The sequence below is a fragment of the Pundamilia nyererei genome, unplaced genomic scaffold (genome assembly GCF_000239375.1).
Source record: "Pundamilia nyererei isolate P.nyererei 1_Seehausen unplaced genomic scaffold, PunNye1.0 scaffold00177, whole genome shotgun sequence".
NCBI lineage: Eukaryota > Metazoa > Chordata > Actinopteri > Cichliformes > Cichlidae > Pundamilia > Pundamilia nyererei.
In genome coordinates, this window is record NW_005187578.1 from 427,466 (window position 1) to 441,815 (window position 14,350).

General features: G+C 44.6%; 1 protein-coding gene across 2 annotated transcripts in view; it reads right to left on the bottom strand.

Moving 5' to 3' along the window:
- The window catches only part of adcy8 (adenylate cyclase 8 (brain)), a 120,596-nt gene extending 114,020 nt beyond the window's left edge, over positions 1-6,576 (bottom strand). For both annotated transcript variants that reach the window (XM_005746328.1, XM_005746327.1), the window contains exon 1: positions 4,916-6,576. In XM_005746328.1, the coding sequence (XP_005746385.1) occupies positions 4,916-5,815 (900 nt within the window). In that variant the 5' untranslated portion in view covers positions 5,816-6,576. The remainder of the gene's footprint in view (positions 1-4,915) is intronic.
- Between the last annotated feature and the right edge of the window lie 7,774 nt (positions 6,577-14,350).

Consider the following 14,350-nt stretch of genomic DNA (forward strand, 5'->3'; position numbering starts at 1 on the left):
TTTTTTTTTTTTAATTGTATTGTTCGATACATATGCGTACCGAACCGAAAGCACTGTATCGAACGGTTCAATATCAATACGAATATCGTTGCACCCCTAACATATATATATATACCTGTCCAAGCTAAGGAGTCCAAACCACACATACACAGTTAGTGAATTCATAATGATGGACAAAAGCAGGTCCGCACCATCGGCAACAAAAAGCCAATTTAATGATCGACTAACTGTTTAGCTCAGTTTTTATTATACAAGAGAACAAAATGTGAAATTAAAAAGAGCTCAAGCAACAACAAAAATACGTAATGATGCTTATAAAGCCTGAAATACCCGAATCTGACAAAGAAGATAAAAAACAGTTTAACATTAATCCTCTTTACAATACTGAGAACTGCTGAGCTGAGAGCTAACAAACTGTGCCACATTGTACTTTAAAGTGCAAATCATCACCTTATTTCAAATATAGTGGTTTCCCTTCAACTGCTGAACACAGAAAAACTTTAAGAAGCTGCAGAGTTTGTGTACAATACGTCCTTGACAGCTGAATGTGCCTAACAGCACGATAGTCATCGACAGTAACGAATCCAGCTGCAGTCAGTGAAGCAGCACTTCTGCTGATTGCTGATGTTCTGACCTGAGTTTTTACTCTTTTCTGTGGTAGCTTTGAGTTATAGCAGAAAACTTGACCTCTGACCTTGAGGTTGAGGTCACTTAGTTTCAAACTTGTCCGAGATGTTTAGTAGTTGAACCTGGGATATCAATTTGAAGCTCCTATGTCGCCTCATTCTCGAGTTATCTCAATGACAAACTTGGCTTTCCACGCCACCCGCTCATCAGCTCACCAGCAGAGTAACAACAATACCCCAGCAGCCTTTTTCAGCCGATGGGTAACAAATATGACTCCTCAGCCGAAGTCATAAAAGGTAACAATAAGCCTACAGGCTACAGATTTGATGACTTTCTTTCCAGCATCACAGCTCAAGCTGAAATAAACTGTGAGTGAAGCTTTCAGAGCCCCCTCCCCCCGCGGCTTATAACAAGACAATATTGTGATTTTTAGCAAAAAATTACTGGAAAAACTGTTTTATCCTAATCATCTTGTTTTCATTATCGGAAGCCAAAATCTTAATTAAAATTAAAATCCAATTAATCTCCCTGCCCTACTGCAGGGGGTATGTTCAGTTTTCATCTCTGAGTCAGACTCCATAAACTGTCTAAGCAAGTTTTACTGGGAGCTGCAGGGAGACCCATGTTTCCCCAAATCTTTCCAACAGAGGTGAAGACAGAAAAGTGAGCACAGAGCCACAGTGGACACATTATAAATTAACCTGAATTATCCTTCCAGACCAGAGACACGCTGTGTGTATGCGCTTTGATCTGTAGCTTTGGGCTTCATGTTGTGTGTTTGTTTCTGCATAACCATAAAATAATGCATTTCAAGACCAAGTATAAGAGCTCTTCATCGTGTTGCCCGTCACATGTTCGTCTACGCTCCTTTCAAGTATTACAAGTCACTCTGGGAAATCTGCCAGACATGAAAGAGCTGACGGCTGATTTATAAAATATATTTTGTAGCTAATTGCTGATGTGAGGAGCTAATTCTGAAATGAGATGTGCACAGCACTCGAGAGCATTTCACACTCATCTTAAAAGAAATACGTCAAGTCAAAAGAAAACACATCTGAGAGGCTGTGTGACGTTTTCATCAGACCGAAGACTCATAATCACAGGCAGTTAAACTCACTGAATAATCCACCTCAGGTGAGAGCGTCTACCAGCGCACACACAACCGTCTGCAGCATCTCTGTTTTTGCTTCTTTGATGTTTGTTGTTGCTCCTCACTACACACTTCGAGAAAACACACATTTTTTTTACAAAGGAACCTATTGTGATAACAATATAACACATTGATAACACATTGCATGAAATTTCCAAAAGCTACGAAAAATATATTCAATATAGCATCTTTCAGACTTTTAAACAGCTGATTCCTAAAATAAAGCGTTATTATGATGGCCAGATTAGTCAAACCAATGCTATAAAAACAAAAATCATATTATTTGCAGTATAGCAACATGACTCCTGGACTGACACAAAGGTTTCTAAGAACAACAAGTATGTAAATTATGCCGTTCTTACTTTATGACAGTTCTCCATAAAAATGATTCCCATTTACAAATCCAAAGCGAGAGACTTTAAGCTCTGCGTTCTGCTTTTCCTGGTTTTCTGTCATATATAAACTGTTCCAATGATGGATATTAAACCAAGTTTCAAATAACAAGGAAACTGAATCAAAGTGAGCAAAAAAAGAAGCTCAGGATTCAGACTTTTTTTTTACTCTTGCCTCGGTATGATGTCATACTGAATGGATGTCCCTAATATGATGGGAGCCAATCAGAAATATTGATCTAGCGGGAGGGTGACGTCCACGAATGAGCAAAATGGGCCTAGAAACGAGCAGAGCAGGTCGTCTGTAAACCGAAACCAACAGTTCAGGGACGTCTGCAGGATGTGGAAGAAAACCTCTGACCAACCCAACAATTTATCTCAGCGCTCACACGACAATCCTCAGACTCTGTTAGCACCAAACAAACCACGTTGTCAGAATTCAACTGATGAATAACAACGCTGACTTGAACTTTCACTCGTGACAGCAAACAGGAAGAAAACAAAGCACAAATGGACTGCATTTAAAAGCTTTTTTTTACTGAACACACAAAGTGCTGCAATACAAACCACATTCACTTCTTCACACTGCATTTATTATAGTAGAAATACACCACATTATCGTAGAGACGCACCAGTGATGTTAGGGCCAGTTTCTGAATGAAATCATTGGCTTTCTGATTAATGGAAAACACTCTCTATACCTTCTGAGCTTTTCAACGAGATAAAAGAAAAAAAGGGAGTCAAATACTTTAGTGTGCAAACCATGCAGTGAAAGGTTTAACTTGCAATTATATCATTTCAGCACATTACTGTGGATTACTGCAGGGTTAGCACTTGGTCGCCAGTACCAGGACACACTCACTGACTGCTTTGCATCAATTCATAAAATCCCTAAACTTAAAAAAGAAAGTTATCCCTTTGCCTGCATAAACCTCAAAATAACAATTTAATCCTGCCAAAGAGGTTCAAGAAGCTTCAGTGGTTCAGATTATCTGTCTGACTGTTTGTTAGCAGGATCACCAAACGTTATGGGCAGATTTCTGTACATTTTTCACCAAAATTATGATTGATTTCATTTGGGAGTCAAACTGGATGTGGAGCCTGGACATTTTGGAACGATTCTTTACTGCAGCAACATGGACCCAGCTTTGATATTTGAAGGTTTTTGACTGTATAGGTCACAACAAACAAATAAGTAACTGATTTGAAATTTCCAAAAGCAGAACAGGAGGCAGGCTCCGCTCCTGCGGAAGCAGCTTCCTGTTTGGGTTCAGAAGACACCCTGTCTACTTTTAAGATCCAAACTTTTAATTAAATTCAATTAAATTGGTTCAACTTTATTTCTAACACGACAAAATCACAACAACATTCGCCTCAAGATACTTTATATTGTAAGGTAAAGACCCTGCAAAGTTAGAAAGAAAATCCCAACAATCAGTCAGCCCCCTATGAGCAAGCAGTTGGGAAAAAGTGGGAAAAAATAATTCCCTTTTAAGAGGAAGGAACCTCCGACAGAACAGAGGCACCTATTTTTACCTGCCTATGATTAATAGTTCTGTTTATTGTTTGTCGTTTCTTCATCGACCCCCTACATGTAACAGCAAATAGCTAAAACAGAGTTATTCCTCCCCAGTGTCGATGCTCATATTGTTAGTGTTGTCTGTCTTAGATTGTAGAGTCTTTACCTTATAAACACAAACACAAACTGAACTGAAATAGAATTTAAGTTTCAGTCTGTAAACCGAGAGCCGTGTAAAACAAAGATTCCACAAAACGAGCTGAGAAATCAAATAGTTGGGCTGTAACATCTCCCTCCTCGAGGGAAAGTTCAACGACAGGCCACTAATGGATTACAGCAACATGCCGCTCCCTCTCTCGCCATCAATCAGATACTAAGTAGCAACAAAACTGCTCAGAATCGTGTTCTGCTTCATTAGCTTGCGTTGTTTACTTCCACATCTGATGATCAGCTCTTCAGTCGATGTTGACAGACTGCTGCGGTTATTTGAAGCTTTCTGAGAGCTCTGTGTTCATTTCTTGGTGCTTTCAGGGACTCAGACATATATGATGATGGTGCCATAAGACAGTCTGACAATCAAAGGCAAGCACATTTAGAAATATCACCCCCTCGGCTGTTCACCTGCACACTTCCATATGAAGCATCTGACTCTAAAAGACCTCCTGGAATTTGATGCATTTTTACCAAAAAAGATTAAAGTTATTGTTTTCACCAGCAGGGGGCGCTAAACCTATGTGGAGCTCAGCTGCATTTCAGGCCCTCCTTTGTGTGTGTGTGTGTGTGTGTGTGTGTGTCTGTATGTGTTGGACAGCTCCTGGTGCTGAAACCTGCAGCACTCTGAGGCAGTCACACCAGGCTGCTGTCACAAACTGACGCATTTCATTATTAAAACACGAAAAAATCAAACCACCTGAGCCAGAGTCGGGGAAGCACAGGCGACACAAAACATCTCAGGTAAATTCACACCTGGTCGTGGAGTCTACGACTGTAATTGTGCGCTCTAAAAGACGGGAAAACACACGTGCCAGCTGCACATAAACTGACTGTAGGTTTGGAAAGTGAAACATCATCACACAGCTGAGAGTTCCGGTAAATATCAGCGCTCCGTAAAAAGATAAAGTTTCAGGGAGGAGAAAGAGGAAGATAAAGCAGCTGCTTCGGGCAAACGAAAGAAGACAGAGCAGAGGAATGGAGGAGACGTGAAAGCAGGGTATGTCGAAGGCTCACCTGGTTGCTGGAGAGCTGCACATTCTTGGAGATGAGCAGCTGGACCAGGATGTGAAGCCCCGAGGTGAACAGGCCGGCCAGGATGGCCCAGGTGAGCGGCAGCGGCAGCATGCTGTAGGTGGCGAACAGAGTGAAGAGAACGTACCCCACCCCGTCGCCCAGCAGCCCGTAGCCCAGCCCTGCCGCCAGGATCTGCGTGGCCATTGCCACCCAGGTGACCACGCCGCTGTACTGCAGGTAGCTGTGCGACGTGGTGTCCTTTCGCACCACCACTAAGGCACAAATAACAACTTCGATGCCCGTGAAGAAGCCCAGGAGCGTCCCCTTGATGGGGTCCATGGGGATGGAGGCCAGGGTGAGGTGCAGCACCAGCAGGGTGAGCTTGGTCACCACGTCCAGGATGTTCATCACCACCACCGACTTGCGCCTTTGGCCCAGGAAGTAGCGCTGGTACAGCCGCTCCAGGTCGCGGGACTTGAAGGAGTTGCGCAGCGTGGGGAAGATCACGCCCCGATACGTGTAGCCCCAGTTCAGGAAGAAGTCTGAGTTGCTCGGCGCGCAGTCGATCTGCAGGAAGCCCAGGTCGCTGCTGGCGCGCTCCGGGAACACTTTGGTCCCGCCGTTGTTGTGCCGGTCTCCCACCGACGTCCGCCCTGCCGACTGCTTCCGCGCCCCTTGGCTCGGGTCGTAGGGCTCGTCCGGCCCGATGCCCTTCACCCCTCCCCCGCCCTGCTCGTGGATGAAGCGCTGCTCGGTGATGTGCCGCACCGCGTTCTGCCACAGCAGCCGTTTGGGTCGCGCGCTGCCGCTGCTGTTGCTGTTGTTGCTGCTGCTCGGGGTCTTGTTGATGGTGTACAGCTCCTCGCTCGCGCTGGAGCACCGGACCTCTGACAGCTCCATGGCAGCTGCCACCGCGCGCGCTGGTCCCGTTTGTCTGTGTGTGTCTTCGCCGCACTGATTACAGGCTCGTAACCCACCCTTCCCGCGCGTTAAGGAGCTCGGCGATTTTGGGGGAGACAACGTCCTCTCGTGCGCACTGAACTGGGGGCGCGTGCTTCTCTCTTGGGTTGGAGGTCATTGTCGCGCGAACGATTCCAAAAACGAAAAAAACCCGCACAGAAATCCTACTGGAAAGGAAAAACATCTCCAAGATGAACCGCGCGCATCGTCAGAAGCGTCTCAAAACAACAATAACAACAACAATCACCGGGTGGCGTGTCCAAGCTCGAGCCACCAACCGTCCGCACCATCGGGGTGCCGCGGCAATCCAGGAGCGGGAAAAACGAGGCGGGGACACGAGGAGTGCACGCGGCACAGAGACCAGATTTCCAAATGGCTCGTGCGTCGTTGGCACAGCTCGGTCCGCTTTACCGTGCCATGGCTGTCCTATCTGCGCCTGCAGCACGAATGTTCACATTAATTCCAGTCTTCTGTCTTCTACACATGCACACACACACGCGAGCACACAGATCCAGACAGCGGTGAGGTCAGCAACTCAGAGAGGAGCAAAAAAAACACGAAAAATCATCCAAAAATCTTGTTCTCTTAGAAACTCGGCGACGACTCAGAAATATCAACTTGTTGTTGCGCGCGAGACTCCAGATTAAAGTCGAGAGCGCGAGCCACTCAACCCTCCTCAGGCCTCCCGATCGAAACGGGGGGGGGGGATGCAACACCTGGCTGTGAGATCTGAGAGAGCCGCCCTCGGTCACAATCCTACCCGCTTCTTTCTGAGAGGACGGCGCGCGAGACGGAGAGCGTCTCCATGGGAAGCGTCCAGTAAATAATGCCTTCTGCCTCCGCGTGCTGTGCGCGCGAGGCTGACAGAGAGCGAAGCCTCCTTCCTCCTCCTCCTCCAGTTCCTCGTCCTCCCGCGAGCCGTCTCTCTCCGCGTGAGACCTCCCGGGTTTGGCTCTTTCTCCTTCTCCTCCTCTTACTCCTCCTACGGTGTTTTTTTAAAAAAGGGCGTGCAGTAGCACCCGCGTGGAGTTGATTTGCAGAGAGCGGGAGACTGGTCAGCGAGTTGCACCGGGGGGCGAGCGTGTCAGCTACGCTCCAGTTTGACGTCACACCTCCGCGCGCGCGCGTGTGTGTGCGCTCCCCTCGTCTTAACCGTCCCTATCATCCCACGCTCTTCTCCTCCTTTGTCTTTTTTCCTTTCTCTCCCCTCCATTGTCTGCCCCCCTCCTTTTACTCTCTCTCTCTTCTCAGCTGCCCAAATTTGGGATTAAACGGTGTCGCTTAAGCACAGCCTACACACTGTTTATGATTTCCCTGGGCTGCTCTGTAGCTTCCTATTATCCTCTGTCATATTTACATACTGCTGCAGTGGAGGAGGCTCGTTTTAGTCCAAGCCTCAACCTCCAGGGCTGTAAAACGAAGCCAGTGCAGAAGTGGACTGCAGTTCCTCTTACAGCCACATGAGGCTTGATCCCAAAGTGAGTCGATCCCCACTGACTCCCATGTTAAAATACCCATTGTTACAGCTAAAGTAACCATATTTACAGCAGGCTACAAAATACACTGTAGTACGTGTAACTAAGTTCACCCTTTATAACAACCAAACGGGGCTAGAATCTGTTTAAAACTCACTCATTTGGATTCAGGAGTTAGGAGTATCTTTCGTCACCTCCACTAACTGAAGCCACTGACCGTAGTTTCTTGGGCATTTTTAGTGCAGCTATCTGTCAAATATTACAGCGTGCTGTCTTGATCCATGCTCAATCATCCAGGTAAGGAAATCCCAAAAAACATGATTGTTTTCACCTGGCTCAGGAGGTAGAGCAGGTCATCTACTGATCGGAAGGTTGGTGGTTTGATGCCTGGCTCCCCCAGTCTGGATGACAAATATCCTTGGGCAAGATACCTGCCCGAACATAAGACAAGGAAAATGGTGGTGCAGAGGCAAGTGATGTTTTAACTGCCATAAATGTCAATATTCTTAATTTATTGTGTTTATGTATTTTATTTATTTCCTTTATTTATTGTTGTTCCTTTTGGGGTAGGAACTAAGTTACATTCTGTGTTGTGCACAGGCCCCTTAAAGTGATGCAAAGGGCAGTCAAGAAAGCATGTGCAAAGAAGCTAAGTCACAAATCCATCTTTGAATGAATAATAATAATAGATAGGATCTATATAGCGCTTTTCTAGGCACCCAAAGCGCTTTACAATACCACTATTCATTCACTCTTACATTCACACACTGGTGGAGGCAGCTACAGTTGCCGCCACAGCTGGGGCAGACTGACAGAAGCGAGGCTGCCATATTGCACCATCGGCCCCTCTGGCCAACACCAGTAGGCAAGTAGGGTAAAGTGTCTTGCCCAAGGACACAACGACCAAGACAGAGAGCCGAGGGATCGAACCGGTGACCTTCCGGTTACAAATGCGATTCCCAACCCCCTGAGCCACGGTCGCCCTGCCGTGGCCCCTGAAGAACTGTGGTGTTGTGTATTACCTGGAGGGAATGACAGGCGTAAATAAAAAAATGAATCTTCAGTGCCCGTTTGCAAACACCAGGATACACAAAGTCCAAGGAACTTCACAGGATGAAACAAACTTGAGTACAAGAAACTTAAGGAAGCCTAAACAGGGAACTCGACAAAGGGAAAGACAAAATAAACTACGTAGCAGGGAGTGATTACACAGTTACACACTGGTGTGAACCAGGCACTGACAAAAGAGCAAGGACACACACAGGAAGTAAAGACAAACAAGGAAAGCAGCCACAAAAATACGCTAGAACCAAATAAGAACCTGGAGCCATGACAAACATGGGCTCTTCTAATCTGGTAATTTACCTCTCCTGCGCTCTGCCTCAGGTCCATAACTCGTCCCATGTTACCTGGCAGACTCACCTGGCCTCCAGCCTCCGCTGAAACCAGACTCCAGTCTGCAATGATCAAACTCCTGTCTGTGCATCATAATAAACCTTTTTAACTAAGTTCCTATCACTGCCACTTGCAGACCTCTCCGTCATACCACATGACCTTCATCAGCAGAGTCTGCATGAGTGAAACTGACATAAAGCTTATGAAATAACACAAAGAGCCCTAAAATCCCATTAAACTCACCATTCAGCTGTGACTCCTCATCGCTTTCTGATCACTAAAGTACTTTTGATCTTGATGGTGTCTCCTGAACTATGGTCAGAGTTCCTTCAGCTCTACTGAACCTGGCTTCATTTATGAAGCTTGAAATGTTCTTTGAGGATTTACAGTACAATTATCTGACAAATACATGGCTTGCTTGTGCGGTTAATATACCACAACCCTGTGGAAGAAGTCTGTGGATCAGGTTTAGTGAGTGAAATTCCCGCATGTTGTTATTCTGTCACTTACCTGTCACTTGGCAGGTATTTGCAGGTGTTTGTACCTCTACAGTTTGCTAACCAAGCTAGCTATCTTTAGCTAACTACAAATTGGTATCATCAAGGCAAGTTTATTTATATAGCACAATTCAACAGCAAGGTGATTCAAAGTGCTTTACAGAGACATTAAAAACAAAAACAAATAAAAAGCATGATTTAAAATGGGAAAAAAAGAAAGGAACAGTAGATAAAATCAGTAGTTAAAATGTAATAATCTCTGACAAAATAATAAAATGCATGAAAAGAAACAGATGGTTGTGGATCTTGTAGGCTTTAAAACGAGGAGCTCAGACACCAGTAGATGATATTGTGGTGGCTGTGTCCATCTTTTATTTACAGTCAACACTGTATATGCAAATGTGCGCATAATATGACAGCACGAAAGGTTATACTGTAACCTGTAGAGGTGCAGGTCTGTCATTGTGTGGTGATGTGGTTTAGTTTTAGCTTAAGTGAAATTTCCGTCATATTTTGACACTGCTTATTATGCAGTGATTCATTTTCCTTGTAGTTATTAAGTAAACAGAATTTACTCGCTCAGATTGTGAACGAGCAGAGACGCAGTATTTAGTGTTTCCTCTGATGTTCGGCTTCATTTATATGCTGCAGCTCGTCTTCGTGAAGACGTGGGAACTGCAGAGTTACATTATTAGTCTTGTTTTAATCCCTATCAGTTCTGACGCCTACTTCTGAGGACAAATAAAGGACACGTTGAACAGTGGCCGGCTCTCACTGGCACTCGATATCATTTGGTGAGATTCTGTTTGAGGAAGGATTTCAGTAATTCTCCTTTCCTGGGAAAAAAGAAGCCAGTGTAGAGACAAGGCGGGCGAGGGGAGGGTAAAAATAGACTGAATAGCAATGAGGCAACTTTTCTCCTGCCCTGAGCCATGTGTGAGTCAAAGTAGGGTTTGCTTCTCCACATAAGGACCCCATGCAGCTCCTGGAGGTTTAGCGGGGAGTAATTTCACCCAATCTAATCACGGTGCGGCGAGCTCCGGCGAGCCTGCTTCTCTCGGATAAGGAAAAGTGGGACAAGATATTCACACACAGCAGGAGACCACGGAGTCTCCAGCGTGCTCGTTTCCCTCCCCAATACTCTGACTACTTTTTGGGCATTTTCACGACGCTATGACTTAATCTGAATTAATCTCACTTTAACAAGCGTCCCCTTGGCAAGACAATGAGTAGCGATGTGTGGAGGATGACTGTCAAAACATCTCTGGGGAGTTCTTTCATAATTAATTTGAAGCTTGTGATTAACATGCGAGGGCCTCCCAGGCTCAGATTAGATTCATTCTCAGGTTCAGAGCAGATTTGAATGAGCCCCAGATTAAAGATGACTAATATTATCAAGCAGGAGTTTGTGGTGCGTTTATTTGTTTGATGGTTTTCTTCCATGTTTTTTAATGGCTGCACCTTCCTTGTTCATCTCCATGCTTTAACCACTCCCTGTTTATTTTGGTAGTGTTTTGTGTGTTTTGGCTGGTTCTACTTCCTGCCTTTAACCAGTTCCCTGTATTCTGGTTGTTTGCTCCGCACTCATCGCCTCCATCTGTGTCTTACTGCTTGAACGTGCATCTCTATCCTAAGCTGTTTGCTAGCTGGTGGAGGTCTCTTCTTTGAAATTTTTTGGTCGTTTTCTCCACTTTTGTTTGCCAGTTTTAGTTTTTCGGCCGAGCACGAAGTGAATTTTAGAGGAGACTAGATGCAAACATAATGGGAGGTAGGTGGGGTGCCAGAAATGAGAAGGCTTCCACCCACAAGTCAAAGCTCCACTTTCTAGTTTTACTTTGGTTTTTCATTTTTGGTTGTAGAATATTCCGAGTTTGTCCCCCAAATTCTCTAACAGCCCCTGACCGAAGGAAACTGTAGGGAAACATAGAAAAGGGGGGAAAGAGCCCAGAGTCACAAATCAGTGTGATGGTTTTTTGTCTTTTGAAAATTGATCTCTGAAATCCTGACAACCAAGGGACAAAAAGAAAACCTCAAACGGGGTTTAGTATAGACCAGTGATGGGACCTCAGAGGGTTAATGAACCATATATTTGCTATTTATAGAGTCTTTTTATTATATTCTCTGCTTGAATATGGACCATCAGTAAAAGCATAAACATAATAAAAATGCTCCATGTAAACAGCTGACTCATAAAATTTCAGGGATTAAGTCTGATTAAATCCTGGCTGCGCTCTTACCGGCGTCGCCGTCCGTGTTTTTGTAGATGTGCTTTGGAATGCAGTTTTGTTTGTTTCTCAAAAAGGCGACTTTCAATTTGCTCTTCAGAAAATGAGTTTATTAATACAAAGTCACAAAGATTAGGAGCAGCTAATCCACCGAAGGAGCGAGCCAAAGCGAGATCGCCATCAGAAGGACAGAGTGTGTGCACGTAGCTGCAGAGCGTGACCTCTGAACCCTGACACTGCAGCCTGATCGTGCTTTGAGAGCTCCTCGTTCACAGAGCAACATTTTTAAATCGGATGCTAAGTGTTGGTGTGGCTGTAACTGATTATTCAGTGCTCATTTACAAACACTGCAGACATTTCAAATGTCAAACCTGCCTCCATGTGACTTCCTAATTTCACATTTCACGCTGATCTTGTCAAAGAGAGCCCAAATACAAACAGCGTGCCCCCAATTGAACGATTACTTTTGTATTTGTGAAGTTTTGGACGTGATAATTGTCGGTGTTTCTTCTTTTAAAGGTAATGAATTCGCTTCTTTTGAACGAAATCCCTGACAACCATTAACTAAAGCATGTTTAATTGCTTTATGTTAATGCGCTGTCATGAAAATCAGGTGCTGATGCGAGTCTAGGCCATTTAAAGCAAAAGCCTTCATTTACTTTCCCGCTGCCACATTAGAGCGTGCATACATCACCGCGCGTCCGTCAAAGTGTCACCGTTCCCTCGAAATTAAGCTGTTTGCCATTTCGCCCAGACCCGCTCATTTCAGGGTGTCGACGCCCTGACGGCTCCACAGGGTCACGCGTGACAGCTCATCAATTGCACGGGGCCATAATTTGAGGTTTCAATGATGAGATGACAGGAAGTGAGGGACGCCTCAGCCTCTGTTCATATGCGCTCCCATCAAGGGTGGATGTGTCCTTTCCCCGAGACATCAGCTGATGATGTGCCAAGGCTGCACTTCCTGCACCGGCCGAGCCCCACGGATAGCTCCAGAGCGAAAATAGGTCCTACCTTGAATAATGGAGGGAGACATGGGAAGGTTTTTAGCTCTGCAGGAGTTTTTATTCTCATCATTCGTCTCCGCTGGAGGTTACAACCTGCCCTGAGCAGAACATCTTTTTTTCTTTCTTTCTTGTTGTGTTTTGTTTAATTTGAGGTCCAACGTTTTGTCTATGATTCATAAAGGGCTGCAGACATATTTCCAATTAAGGAAGCACTTAGTATAAACACAGCTGGTGGTTAATGTTTGTTTTTAGGCGATGGATGAGCCCGCTGTGAGCACTCCTAACATTTGTACAGTCCAAGTTGAAAAGATAAAAAGATTTGCTCTTTAAGGAAAAATTATGCAAGAGGCAGAGCTAAGTCAAACATCCAATCTAGAGGTCATAAACCGGTGATCGCAGAGCCCAGACAAGATGCAGGGAAAGGAAAAAACAGGCTGCATCCATATTTAAACAAAAAAAGACAAACTGGGAATGCAACAAACCGAGCAGCAGAATCGATGGCTGAAAAATAAGCTAAAAACTGCATGCAGTTCCTCTAACGCCCAAGTTAAAATGTACAACTTATTGCAGACATAAACATATTAACAGCCTACTATAAAAAGACGAAGAAGAAGAAGAAGAAGAAGAAGAAGAAGAAGAAGAAGAAGAAGAAGAAGAAGAAGAGCCCGGGAAAGCAGAGAAAGTGGGTAAACTGCTCGAGTACAGTTTAACACAGTCTGATAACTGAGGAGCTCACAGGTGTAGTTACACAAGGACTGATGAGCTGGTTATGAACAGGTGGACAAGAAAGAAAAGAAGCAAAACTTAGCATGATGCAAATCCCTTCAGGATAAGCTTATGTTTTGTAGATGGAGGTTTTTGATAAATATTTAAAGTTTTCAAAAGTGAAATGAAAATATGAATTTGCAAATTAACCTCCAGCTTTCAGATGTGGTGCAACAGGAAGTCTTTTGAAAAGCAACAACACTCATCCGCTGATCTGTGAAGCACATCAACTCCCACAGCTCATTTATTTATGCACAAAATTACAATATATAAAGAGACGGAGAGATGTTTCAAAGGAGAAGCGGATGCTGGACGGTACAGTGGAGGGTGCAGGACCTTAAACCAAGAGCGTGATGGTAAAGCTCATACCGTGCTTCTACATCACCCGACATGTGAGTCTGCGGCGGCGTCTGGCTGAACAGACTGTGGTGATGATGTCATCTCGAGCTGCTCCACGGACCATGAATAATGAACAACAGCTCTGAGATCAGCCGTGGAGATTTTTTTTTTTACTCAGATGAGTCACTAAGCTGAAAGTCCTGAATTTAAATTAAGCTCATTAAGATGACAGACATCCAACGAGAATGACTCAGCCACTAATTAATTTATTAATTATTTATTGGAGATTACAAGAGTAAAACATCTGCCGACGCCTTTGTCAGTTCAGGTCCTGATGCTCATCTTGTTAACTGGGATTCAGACAACATGATGTTTTACTCCGAGTTTAATGGCCACCATTTACAATCAGTCTGAAAGACACTCGGTGTCCCGGCCAGGACGCGTCTGTGTGTTTGTGTGCAGCAGGATCCCAGAAATATCTGCTGGAATATAAAAGACCTCCTTAAAAAGAATAAGAAAAAGTGTGCTCAAACGCTGCTTCAGTGAAGTTTTTTAAATGTAAAATGCAAAAAGATAATGATGCTGGGTACTGCATCAGATAACTCTTATCTGGCCTGCCACAAAAACCCCTCAACAAGCTTCAGTGTGTCCAGAACTCTGCTGCCCGTATTATTACTAGGACTCTACTCACCACATCACCCCTATCCTGAAGCACCTCCACTGGCTCCCAGTTCAACTCTGCATTCATTTTAAAATACTCCTCTACACATTT